The 12,026-nt window shown below is 57.0% G+C and overlaps 2 protein-coding genes across 39 annotated transcripts in view; one reads left to right on the top strand and one right to left on the bottom strand.

Annotated features, from left to right (window-relative positions):
* LOC116269826 (myosin-binding protein C, cardiac-type-like) overlaps positions 1-8,986 on the top strand; it is a 13,675-nt gene extending 4,689 nt beyond the window's left edge. The window contains exons 3-17 of the mRNA XM_031653969.1: positions 418-666; positions 922-1,002; positions 1,643-1,802; positions 2,565-2,669; positions 2,780-2,968; positions 4,363-4,497; positions 5,169-5,336; positions 6,383-6,471; positions 6,639-6,834; positions 7,050-7,189; positions 7,410-7,569; positions 7,681-7,817; positions 8,130-8,316; positions 8,508-8,544; positions 8,680-8,986. Coding sequence (XP_031509829.1) covers positions 418-666; positions 922-1,002; positions 1,643-1,802; positions 2,565-2,669; positions 2,780-2,968; positions 4,363-4,497; positions 5,169-5,336; positions 6,383-6,471; positions 6,639-6,834; positions 7,050-7,189; positions 7,410-7,569; positions 7,681-7,817; positions 8,130-8,316; positions 8,508-8,518 — 2,007 coding nt within the window. The 3' untranslated portion in view covers positions 8,519-8,544; positions 8,680-8,986. The remainder of the gene's footprint in view (positions 1-417; positions 667-921; positions 1,003-1,642; positions 1,803-2,564; positions 2,670-2,779; positions 2,969-4,362; positions 4,498-5,168; positions 5,337-6,382; positions 6,472-6,638; positions 6,835-7,049; positions 7,190-7,409; positions 7,570-7,680; positions 7,818-8,129; positions 8,317-8,507; positions 8,545-8,679) is intronic.
* A 1,360-nt stretch (positions 8,987-10,346) lies between these two features.
* Positions 10,347-12,026, bottom strand: part of LOC101024278 (MAP kinase-activating death domain protein) — a 57,952-nt gene continuing 56,272 nt past the window's right edge. For 26 of the 38 annotated variants that reach the window (XR_004177525.1, XM_009186115.4, XM_017948417.3 and 23 more), the window contains 2 exons: positions 11,675-11,721; positions 10,347-11,332 (listed from right to left, as the gene is read on the bottom strand). Coding sequence is in view for 37 of the 38 variants with exons in the window: in XM_009186115.4 (XP_009184379.1) it covers positions 11,228-11,332; positions 11,675-11,721 (152 nt within the window). In the remaining variant the exon portion in view is untranslated. Of the gene's footprint in view, positions 11,333-11,674; positions 11,722-12,026 lie in introns of those variants that run through there. The other 12 variants (XM_003909934.5, XM_021925814.2, XM_021925816.2 and 9 more) reach the window with 4 other exon arrangements.

The raw sequence follows: 12,026 nt of genomic DNA, 5'->3' as shown, positions 1-12,026 counted from the left end.
GTTGTATGTATGTGTGTATGTATGTGTGTATGTATGTATATGTGTATGTATGTATGTGTGTGTATGTGTATGTGTGTGCATGTGTGTATGTGTATGCATGTATATGTGTGTATGTGTGTATGTGTGTGTATATGTGTGTGTGTATGTATGTGTGTATGTATGTGTGTGTGTATGTATATGTGTGTGTGTGTGTGTGTATGTGTGTGGGGGGCAGGAGCAAGACACTGATGTTCCCCCAGTTTTCAAAATGCTATGGTAGGTGACCTGACCTGAATATTACAAGCCTCCCAGCCAACGTCCTGGGATGATGGGAATGTTCTAGATCTTGGTTGGATTAATGGTTGCATGGGTGTATTCATCTGTCAGAACTCATCAGCCTACAGTCAGATCTGAGCATAAACTATACCTCAATACAAGTCTAAAAAAAACAACAAACAGGGGCCCGGGCTCTCGAGTGGCCCCTCCGCAGTGACCTATGCTCCTCCCGGCTCTCCGGTTTCTCTGAACTACATTGTCTCTTCTGCAGAACCTCCCAAGATCCACCTGGACTGCCCGGGCCGCATACCAGACACCATTGTGGTTGTAGCTGGAAATAAGCTACGTCTGGACGTCCCTATCTCTGGGGACCCTGCTCCCACCGTGATCTGGCAGAAGGCCATCACGCAGGTACGGTGGGTCCCTCCTCAATCTCCTCATCTGTGAGGTGGGTGTGTGGAGCCAGCCAAGTGCTTGGACCTGCTGCACACCCCACCCACGTGTGCACGCCCTGCTGCTGGCTACCCCGTGGGAGAGCAGAGGCTCGACTGGCCAGGGGGCAGGCGAGATGGGCAGTGTGGGTCGGGGGTGGATGAAGAAGCAGAGGGGTGCTTCCAGGCTGAGTCAGCTCCTCTGCTCCCTACTTCCCTCCTGCCCTGTTCCCAGGGGAATAAGTCCCAAGCCAGACCAGCCCCAGATGCCCCAGAGGATGCAGGTGACAGCAACGAGTGGGTGTTTGACAAGAAGGTGAGTGAGGCTCAGGTCAGGATGGGACTCGTTTGTCTTCCATCACTTTCTGCCCATTTGGTGTCGAGCCCTTGGTGAGGTCTCCATGGAGGTGCCACACTTGGCGAGGTGTGTTGCTGCCCCCAGCAGGGTCCCTGTGGGGCCCTCACACCTCAGGCAGGGTCTCTGTGGAGTGTGCTGATGGCCGTCACAAGGATGTGGACACCCTCTTATTGTGAGGAAGCCCTCATGACTGGGCTGCTCCCTGGCTCCCTTCATCCTGAGCTGACCTTGACCTTGACTTTGTGCTTCCTCTCAACTCCAGAGTAGTTTCCGAGGCAGTTTCCTGCCACTGTAGCTGCTGGGGTCTTTTTCCTGCCCGGCACTGTTGGTTCTTCTGAAGGCTGGGGTCTTGAGGGGTCCTCACGCTAGCTCATCTGAGAGGACAGGTGGTTGCCCCAGGTCCCCTGACAAAGCTAGAACCTGAGCCCCTGCCCTCGGTCGGTGCCACAGAGAGGATTTTGAACTAGATGCTGACATGGGTGCAGTCTTCCCACAGGCTGTGTTACCCCCATGGACCCCGGGACATCTGGTTGTTGCAGAGACTGCAGGGGCCTCTGGGGTCTGACTTGGATCTCACCTCAACTCTCCATCCCCCCAGCTGCTGTGTGAGACCGAGGGCCGGGTCCGTGTGGAGACCACCAAGGACCGCAGCATCTTCACGGTCGAGGGGGCAGAGAAGGAAGATGAGGGTGTCTACACGGTCACGGTGAAGAACCCTGTGGGCGAGGACCGGGTCAACCTCACAGTCAAGGTCATCGGTGAGGCCGGCCAGGGTCCAAGCTGGAGAACACAGAGGGGCAGCCCCAAGGAGGGCCCATCCATTTGCTCATTCAGCCACTCGACAAACATCACGGGCATGCTCCCTGAGCTGAGTGGCAACAGGACAGGTTTTTCTGCCCACAAGGAGCCCCGCTGTGGGGGAGATGGAGGCAGTTGCATCCCGCAGATTTCCTGCGACACGGCTGTACATGAGCCGTGTCCAGAGTGGCCATGGGAGCACTGAGCAGAGAGCCATCCCAGAGAGCCTGGGGGGAATGCCTTTAGGAGGCTGAGAAGATGGTGAGGAAGGGCATCCTAGGCAGAGGAAACTGTGTACAAAGGGGTGGAGAAGGGAAAGAAAAAGGGTCTTTTGGGTGTGGAGAATGAATGAAACGTGTCAGGAGAGGACTGGGTAGGGTTGGGAGGATCAGAGCCAGGACAGGGGTGAATATGGGCAGTGTGAAGCCTTAAAGTGTTGATGGAGGGCTGGCGACATGATGAGAAATGCATCCTGTCGAGACCCAGCCTGGACAACACAGTGAGACTCAGTATCACTGAAAAAAAAAAAAAAAAAAAAAAAAAGAAAAAGAAGAAGAAGAAGAAGAAGAAGAAAGAAATGCATTCTAGAAAGATCTCTGGATTTTGGATCTGGAGGTGGTGGGGGCAGCCGGTGGCAGTTAGTTGGAGTGGGAAGGGGACGAGCAACATTACTCAAGGCCCCGAGCGGGGCAGGGCTGATATGTCCACCGCACCCCCTCCAGACGTGCCAGACGCACCCGCGGCCCCGAAGGTCAGCAACGTGGGAGAGGACTCCTGCACCGTACAGTGGGAGCCGCCTGCCTACGACGGCGGGCAGCCGGTCCTGGGTGAGTGCAAGGGCGCCAGGCGGAGGTGCGAGGGCGCCGAACAGATCCGAGGGAAGGTGGTGTGGGGATGCCTGGGTCCCAGACCAGAGCCGCCACCTCCCCCGAGCCAGGCTACATCCTGGAGCGCAAGAAGAAGAAGAGCTACCGGTGGATGCGGCTGAACTTCGACCTGATTCAGGAGCTGAGCCACGAAGCGCGGCGCATGATTGAGGGCGTGGTGTACGAGATGCGCGTCTACGCAGTCAACGCCATCGGCATGTCCAGGCCCAGCCCTGCCTCCCAGCCCTTCATGCCGATCGGTGAGCCTGCCTGACCTGGTCCTGCCTCCACTCCCTCCTCAGTCAAAGGCCCCCAGTAATAGCAGCTGCTCCGCAGGCAGCCACGCTAGACACTCACATCCACGGTCTCCTTTCAGCCTCGACTGGGGATACTCAGCGGCATTTTACAGATGAGGAAACAGGCTCCGAGCAGTTAAACGACCTGCCTGAGATCTCCCAGCTGGTTGGGGTGGAACTGACTCTCACACTACACCGACCCCTAGTTCACTTTCAAGCCTCTCTTTCCATGTCTACAAAATGGGAATAATGACACTGCCTACCTCAGAGAGCTGTTAGGATGAGATGGTATGAGCAGGCAGAGGCCATCTGGCATCTAGCAGGTGCCCAGTGAATGTTCATTGTCCCCTGTTCCCCACACCCTTCAACCCAGGGTTTGTCACCTATGGGATGGGGCAAGGGCTGTGGTTAGTGGAGGGGTCTCAGGGGCGTCTGTCTGTGGAAAGAGTCCTGGACCAAGACTCAGAGATGGCAGAGGCAGCTCCACGGTCTCCAGGAGGCCAACTGGAGTCATCCCTCCCTGAAGCCTCAGCTTCCTCATCTGTATAATGGGGTCTGAGTGGGTAGAACAGGTGCTGAGGGTGTGGCAGGGCTCGGGAGGACACCTGTTCCCACCAGGGTGGGTGAGTCCAGGGGCAGCTGTCTGTGGCAAGTGCAGGCCAGGGACCCCTGGGCCCAGGGATGGGGCACAGCTTGGGAAGATGGCAGGAATTGGGGCCTGTGGGGAGAAGGGTTCAGGCCTCTCTTTTTAGGGACTGACTCCTGGTTTGTTCAGTTCTTAGTCAACTCACGTAATCATACGGTGCCAGGAAATTCCCATGTTTTCCTGTAGTTTTAGGGGTTTTTTCTCTTTTCTCCTTTCTTTCTCTTTTCTTTTCTTTTGATGGAGTCTCGCCCTGTCACCCAGGCTGGAGTGCAGTCCTGGAGCGATCTAGGTTCACTGCAACCTCCGCCTCCCAGGTTCAAGCGACTCTCCCACCTCAGCCTCCTGAGTCGCTGGGATTACAGGCATCCACCATCGTGCCCAGCTAATTTTTGTGTTTTTGTAGAGACGGAGTTTCACCATGTTGGCCAGGCTGGTCTCAAACTCCTGACCTCAGGTGATCCGCCCACCTTGGCCTCCCAAAGTGCTGGGATTACAGATGTGAGCCACCATGCCTGGCTGCTGTTGTTGTTTGTTTTTAAGCCAATCTACAGACAAGTCTTGTAACAGAGACAAAATATTCCTTAAAGTGGCTAAAAGCCAGCTGAACAGGAAGTGCCCCCTATGTGACCAGTGGGCAGTTCGGGGTCTAGGCCACGGATCTCCAGCTTCCCCAGGCTTGCTGAGACCCCTCTCTGACCTCTCCTCTGCCCAGGTCCCCCCAGCGAACCCACCCACCTGGCAGTAGAGGACGTTTCTGACACCACAGTCTCCCTCAAGTGGCGGCCCCCAGAGCGCGTGGGAGCAGGAGGCCTGGACGGCTACAGCGTGGAGTACTGCCCAGAGGGCGGTGAGTGTCCCCACCCCCAGCCCCCTCCCCAAACGAAGAACATGCTCACCTTGCCATTGAGCAGATTCACCCATAGTCAGGCTTTTTTGGCCCACTTTTGCCTAAAGTTGAGAACATCCAGAGAAATACCTGTTCTGTTTTCAGAAGCAAAAAAAGCTTGCCTAGTGAAAAACAAATGCAGAGTAAAGCTGACTGTAACACTTCTTTGAGCAGTGCGAAATCAGCAACTACATTTTAAAAACATATTTAAGGCCAGGCGCGGCGGCTCACGCCTGTAATTCCAGCACTTTGGGAGGCCGAGGTGGGCGGATCATCTGAGGTCGGGAGTTCGAGACTAGCCTGACCAACATGGAGAAACCCCGTCTCTACTAAAAATACAGAATTAGCTGGGTGTGGTGGTGGGCGCCTGTGATCCCAGCTACTCGGGAGGCTGAGGCAGGAGAATCGCTTGAACCCAGGAGGCGGAGGTTGCGGTGAGCCGAGATCACGCCATTGCACTCCAGCCTGGGTGACAAGAGTGAAACTCCATTTCAAAAATAAATAAACAAATAAAATTTAAAAAATAAAAACATATTTAAATCCTGGAGATTCCTATCAGAGGAGTGGGCAGTGGGGATGGGGTGTCGGTGGTGACACAGTCTGTGGCCTTGACTGCCCCTCCCCACCCCCAGGCTCAGAGTGGGTGGCTGCCCTGCGGGGGCTGACAGAGCACACGTCGATACTGGTGAAGGACCTGCCCACGGGGGCCCGTCTGCTCTTCCGAGTGCGTGCACACAATATGGCAGGGCCTGGAGCCCCTGTTACCACCACGGAGCCGGTGACGGTGCAGGAGATCCTGCGTGAGTGCCCCTTCATGCAGTCACAAGACCCGCCATTGACACCCCAGGCCCTTGGTGTCCGGTGGAGGTGGGGACGTTTGGGGAGGCCCAGAACGCTCTGCCCAGAACGCTGGCAGAGACAGGAGGGGTTGGAGCCATCATCCATGCTCTAGGCCTAGGGAAAAAGTGCAGAGAGGGTGGCCAGGCACAGTGGCTCAAGCCTGTAATTCCAGCATTTTGAGAGGCTGAGGCAGGAAGATCACTTGAGGTCAGGAGTTCGAGACCAGCCTGGCCAACATGGTGAAACCCCGTCTCTACTAAAAATACAAAAACTAGCCGGGTGTGGTGGTGGGTGCCTGTAGTCCCCCAGCTACTTGGGAGGCTGAGGCAGGAGAATTGCTTGGACCCGGGAGGTGGCAGCTGCAGTGAGCTGAGATCACACTACTGCACTCCAGCCTGGGTGACAGAGTGAGACAATGTCTCAAAAAAAAAAAAAAAAAAAAAAAAAAAAAAAAAAGTGCGGAAAAGGCTTTCTTGGTCTATGTCAGACCCCTAGTTCTGGAACAGGGAAAATAAAAGCCACAGTACCCAAGCTCTCTTCCAGGAGTGTCTCAGCTCCAACAGGTAAGTATTGTCTATGTCTGTCGTCAGATTGGTCCCTCTGGGATCCACTTCCCATTCCTCTGTTCCTCGTCCCAACAAAGGGTCCATCTTTTGTAAGGATTGGTTCTCAAAGCTGGAACGAGGCAGCAAACTCGAGTGGAAACAGCACAGGGCATAGGGTTTACACCCTGGCCTATGACTTACTAGCTGTGTGACTTCAGTCAAGTTGCTTACCCTCTCTGATCCCTGCCTCTTGAAGCAGTGTGGTGAGGCTCAGGGAAGCCAGCTGGGCTTGGGCAGGCTGGAGTTGCTGTGTCAGCAGGAGCTAAAGGAGGTGCAGGGCCCAGCAGGCAGCTTTTTTCTTAGCTGCAGCTCTCTGGGGCTTGTCTCAAGGGAGGCTGGAGCTGTGGCACCCCTCAGAGCCGTGGCGGGCCCTCACTTAGCTACCCACTCTGTATCCACAGAACGGCCACGGCTCCAGCTGCCCAGGCACCTGCGTCAGACCATTCAGAAGAAGGTCGGGGAGCCTGTGAACCTCCTCATCCCTTTCCAGGTGGGACTGGCCCCTCCCTGTCCCCCAGGGGAGAGAGGCTACGGTGTGTTGTTTCCATCCAGCGGACTGATGTCTCAGGGCTGGCCCGATCTGAGGTTCCAGAGGTGGGGGTGGCAGCTGGCCTTTGGAGAGATCCACATTCAGGGTTAAGCTTTTCCTCCCCTCAGGGCAAGCCGCGGCCTCAGGTGACCTGGACCAAAGAGGGGCAGCCCCTGGCAGGCGAGGAGGTGAGCGTCCGCAACAGCCCCACAGACACCATCCTGTTCATCCGGGCCGCTCGCCGCGCGCATTCAGGCACTTACCAGGTGACGGTGCGCATTGAGAACATGGAGGACAAGGCCACCCTGGTGCTGCAGGTTGTCGGTGCGTGGCCAAGGCCTCTTTGAGCCCCCTTGTCTCCCATCCCTGAGCTGGGCTGCTGGGTCCAAGGGCTGACCCAACCCACAGCTCACATTTTCCAGTTCAGTGCCCCAGCAGGCCTGGCCCTGGCTGGTAGGGGTGGCATAGTCCCTGGAGCCCGGTGTCCCCCTGCTCACTGTCAGAAAGAGTGGTGACCCGACTGGGTCTGTCTCCCGCAGACAAGCCAAGTCCTCCCCAGGATCTCCGGGTCACTGAGGCCTGGGGTCTTAATGTGGCTCTGGAGTGGAAGCCACCCCAGGATGATGGCAACACGGAGCTCTGGGGGTACACAGTGCAGAAGGCTGACAAGAAGACCATGGTGAGCCCAGGGTCTGGGGTCTCCACGTGCACCCTGCCTAGGCCCGGCAGACCCAGGCCGCAGCCACCCTTCACTGTCCTCACCACGGGCCCCTCACCCTCCCTCTGCTGATCTGAGTCCCTCCACAGTACGGGTGGAGATGCCCAGGGCACCCAGGAGAGGCTCTCGGCATCGGGGAAGGCCTGGCCCAGAGATGCCTCCCCTCCCTCCCCGCCCCCAGGAGTGGTTCACCGTCTTGGAGCATTACCGCCGCACCCACTGCGTGGTGCCAGAGCTCATCATTGGCAATGGCTACTACTTCCGTGTCTTCAGCCAGAACATGGTTGGTTCCAGTGACACAGCGGCCACCACCAAGGAGCCCGTCTTTATCCCCAGACCAGGTGCTGTATCCTCATTCTCCCCACCAGGGGCTGGGGCAGGGAGGCCATCGGAACAGGGAGGGGGGCCTAGTTTGGTGTGGCCCTCTCAGTACCAAGTCCTGTCACCAACAGGCATCACCTATGAGCCACCCAACTATAAGGCCCTGGACTTCTCTGAGGCCCCAAGCTTCACCCAGCCCCTGGTGAACCGCTCGGTCATCGCAGGCTACACCACTATGCTCTGCTGTGCTGTCCGGGGTAGCCCCAAGGTAGGGAACTTTAGGCACTGGACCAGGCCGACCAGGAGGCGGGGCTCACAGGCCCCAATGTCGAGCAGTCCTCTCCCCAGCCTGTCTCCTCTGCTTTCTCTCCACCTTGGGGTGTATGGACCGGGTTTCTCTCCCTGGGCAGGGCCGTGGTACTCGCTGTTGGTTCCATGTTTGTTTCCAGCCTTGGGCATAGTCAGGGACTCCGTGGGACCACCCCCCACCGAGTATAAACAGAAATGCGTCTCCCTGGGTCCCTGCCAGGTCCCCTCTCAGCCTGGATGGCTTCCCTCCCTCTCTTTACCTTAATTGTAGCCCAAGATTTCCTGGTTCAAGAATGGCCTGGACCTGGGAGAGGATGCCCGCTTCCGCATGTTCAGCAAGCAGGGAGTGTTGACTCTGGAGATTAGAAAGCCCTGCCCGTTTGACGGAGGCATCTATGTCTGCAGGGCCACCAACTTACAGGGCGAGGCACAGTGTGAGTGCCGCCTGGAGGTGCGAGGTGAGGAGCCCTTGGGGCCAGGGCCTGGGAGGCGGGAAGAGCAGGGCAGCAGTGGGGACCCTGGGCTTTGCTCTGTTGTCCCGGGCCAAGCACCTGCTGTGACTGCAAGGGCAAGGACCCTGTCATGACCAGATGGGTACTAGCTTCCAGAAGGCTGGGAGGACACAATGACATGGCCTCCTCTTCTGCAGTGCCTCAGTGACCAGGCTGGCTCCCGGGGATGGCCAGGTATGTACTCCAGACCACCTGACACCCAGGGCACAAGTCCGTGGCTAAGCCCTGGCCCTTGGTCGGGGGGCAGCCATCAGTAAATGGGAGGCTGTAGGGGGCCTCCGTTCACTCATAAGATAACCTGTGTTGCAGGTACAAGATGCCAGCCCCATACCAGGAGCCTGCAGGGAAGTTGGGGAAACCGCTCCCTGCTGTTGGATGTGTGTGTGACAAGTGTTGTCTCCTGGGCTGCGGTGGGGGATCAGCAGGACAGCTATGTTGGACAGGCCTGAGTGAGTGTTGCACAGACTGGTCCACAGGGCTCCTGAAGCTCCTGGATCTTTGGGGTAAAAGGAGGGTGACCTCAAGAAAGGATGTCTGGGGACAGGCCTTTCTGGCCTGCTGTGTCTTCCCAATGTGTACTGGGCAATAAAAGATTAATGCAGTCACAGAAAACTCACTCTTCTCACTAAATTTCAGTGTGCCTGTTTTCATAAAAATGCACAGGGGATGGCCAGGTGCGGTGGCTCACACCTGTAATCCCAGCACTTTGGGAGGCAGAGGCGGGCGGATCACCTGAGGTCAGGAGTTCCAGACCAGCCTGGCCAACACGGTGAAACCCCATCTCTACTAAAAATACAAAAATTAGCTGGGCATAGTGGCGTGCCTGTAATCCCAGCTATTTGGAAGGCTGAGGCACGAGAATCACCTGAACCCGGGAGGTAGAGTTTGCGGTGGGCCGAGATCACGCCACTGCACTTCAGCCTGGGTGACAGCGTGAGACCCTGTCTCAAGAAAAAAAAAAAAAAAAAAGGCCCAGGGACATTGATCTTCACAGCAAAGTGAGGGCAGATATTTTTGTTGTTTTCTCAATGATTAAACCAGGCCCAGAGTGGTTTCTGAGTTCATAAAACATTAACACTAGAAGGAACCTGTCTTCCCCTACGGCATTCACTCTTCAGATGATGAAACTGAGCTGTGACAGCGGAAAGCGCATTTAACTGGTCCTAGGTACTCAGCGTGATCCTTGTGCCAGCGGCCCCGGTCACAGCCGCCTGGGGGTGGAGTGAGGCAGAATCTGTGTTGTCCTGGGGTGGAGCTGCACTAGGTGGCTTGGCGGTCCCAGCCATCAATAAGCCAACAGCCGGTACACACTCATATCCCCAGTGGGAGACAGCAACCCAATCCAGCCCAGGGCCCTGGGGACCAGAAAGGTGTCAGGGCCAGGGCCCCACTCTGCTCTCACTTCCCCTAAATCCGAGCATCAGTTTCCCTTTGGGTGGGGGAAGCCAGCAGGTCTCAGAAATTCCCTGAGAGCGCAGCCAGATTTTTCCAGGACAATTCCATGAAGGCGGCTCCTAGGGGAGCTTCTGGGAGTTCTACCCAGTGGAAGACACTCCTGGCCAGGAGTCCGGGGCCCTGTGGGAGGCCCTGGCTGAGTCACCACACCTCTCTGGACCATACCCACCTGTAAGGGAATGGAGAGGGCCAGGGCCTTGGCTTTCTTTCACTTAATCTCAGTTCAGGTGAGGACACCCTCTGGCTGCTCCCTCTAGCAGCCCGTTCGTTCAGTTCACGGCAGCCCAACTCTCTGCAGGGCCCCCAGGTGCCCAGGAAGGAAAGCTCCTCCTGCAGCCTTGCTCTAGGAGACCAGAACAGGGGAGCTGGGGCCTCCGTGTGCCAAAGCTTGGACGTGGAGGACCTCATCTTCCTTCCTTCCTTCCAGCCTGAGGTGCCTTTTTAAGAGTCCAGGGACAGCCTTCCTCACGCCTGAGCCAAGAGGAGGTGTCATTTAATGCAAGGCAGCCAGGGAGCCCGAAGGGAGTCAAGGACATTTATTTCACATTCACACAGCTGTACATTTTCTATAAATAATGTGGGGCTGAAATATTTACAGTCATCTCTTGCCCATGACCAGGCTGCCTCTCCCTCCTGGCACCCCATGCCTGGAGACACAGCCTGCAGACACAGATGTGCAAACCCAGCTTGGCCTTTCCTGACCACTCCCTGATGCTCAGGCAGAGCAGCCAGTGGTCCCTGGGACTCCACGAGCCTCGCCCACTCCGTCCTCTGATGCCGAAGGCGTGGCAGGCCACAGGGAATTCGCTGCTCCACTGCAGTGACGGAGGCTGTAGCAGGCAGCAGCCCACGCTTGCGGGCCCCGGGCAGTAGCTGCCAGCTTGGGAATGCAGAAGGAAGCAGGGAGGCTGCCACTCGCTCCGGCTGCCCCCCAATTCTTCCCTTCCTCTCTGTGCCCTTCCTCTGAGAGGGCAAGCCCCAGGGTTCCCTCATTCCTCACAGAGTGAAACTGCTCCAGGCGCCCAGTCGTGCCGGGTCAAAGAGAAGGGTGAGCCAGACTCTTGCAGTGGACAGTTATAACGCCAGGGACAAGGACAAGGAACCACAACACAAATGTCTCAAGGACACACAACAGTGGGTTCACACCAGCCCCACAGACACACACTCTTGAGCCCTGAGGGGAAGGCAGTTTGGTCTTCTGGGAGTGGAGAGGGGGAAGGTGGACACGCTCAAAGACACACTCAGAGGGACACATAACCAGTAACCAACTAAGCCACAGCAGGGGCTTGCAGAGGACACACGAGCATCGTCCACTCCTCAGTCACAGCAGCATCGTGCACTTGGGAACAGAAAGGGGCCAGGGGCGTGCCCTGGGCTGGGGCGGCTTCGTAGCCCCTCTCCATCAGCTAGAGACAGGCCGGGGTGGGGTTCTGAGATCTTCCTCACTGCTACGAACTGCAGCCACGTACGAGAAGAGACACAATACAGAGTAGCAGATTTCGTGGGCCTAGAGGGGAGAGAAAACCAAGCGGATCACGATACTGAGACTCCTGCATCTCCACGTGTGGAGGATCTGCCAATGGGCAACTCCTGCCCTAACACTGGGCATGGGCCTCTGGACTAAACGTGAGCTCCAAGCAAGGAAGCTGTCCCCGTGGGAGAGGGGATCCATGTGTGTGTGTCTGTCTCCCGGGGCTCAAGACCCGTTTCAGCTTGAGTTGAACCTCTGGCAACAAGACCAGGTCCCCACTCAACCCTGTGTGCTCAGAGGGCCCACCCCTCCTCTTGTCCGAAGGTCCCCAGGGAGCCCTGCACACTGTGGCCCATCAGGGTTGAGCAGCACACTCACCATTGGTGTCTTGTACTTGTGGCTCACCACTTCTTTAATTTCAGGAACTAAAACCGGACGGGCAAGAGACAAAACAGAAAGTTCAACACTAAGAGCAGTAGTGCCATGCTCCCCCAGGCGGCAGCGCCCGGCGTCAGGGTCCCCTTCCCCTCTGTGGCCTCTCACAGTGGCTGCAGCGCTTAGGCTATGACAGGGCAGAGGCCACCAGAGGCTCTGTCCAGACCCTGCCGGCTGGGAGGACATGGCCCCAGCCTCCTCAGCTAGGCCTCTGCCGTCCGCAGTGGCTTTTACTTGATGGCTGTGATTCTAGCCACTTCTTTGAAAGCCCTGGATGGGAGGGATGGACCTTTCA

This window comes from Papio anubis, chromosome 12, assembly GCF_008728515.1.
Source record: "Papio anubis isolate 15944 chromosome 12, Panubis1.0, whole genome shotgun sequence".
NCBI lineage: Eukaryota > Metazoa > Chordata > Mammalia > Primates > Cercopithecidae > Papio > Papio anubis.
Note: the sequence above shows the minus strand (reverse complement) of the source record. Positions and strands in the feature narration are given on the sequence as shown.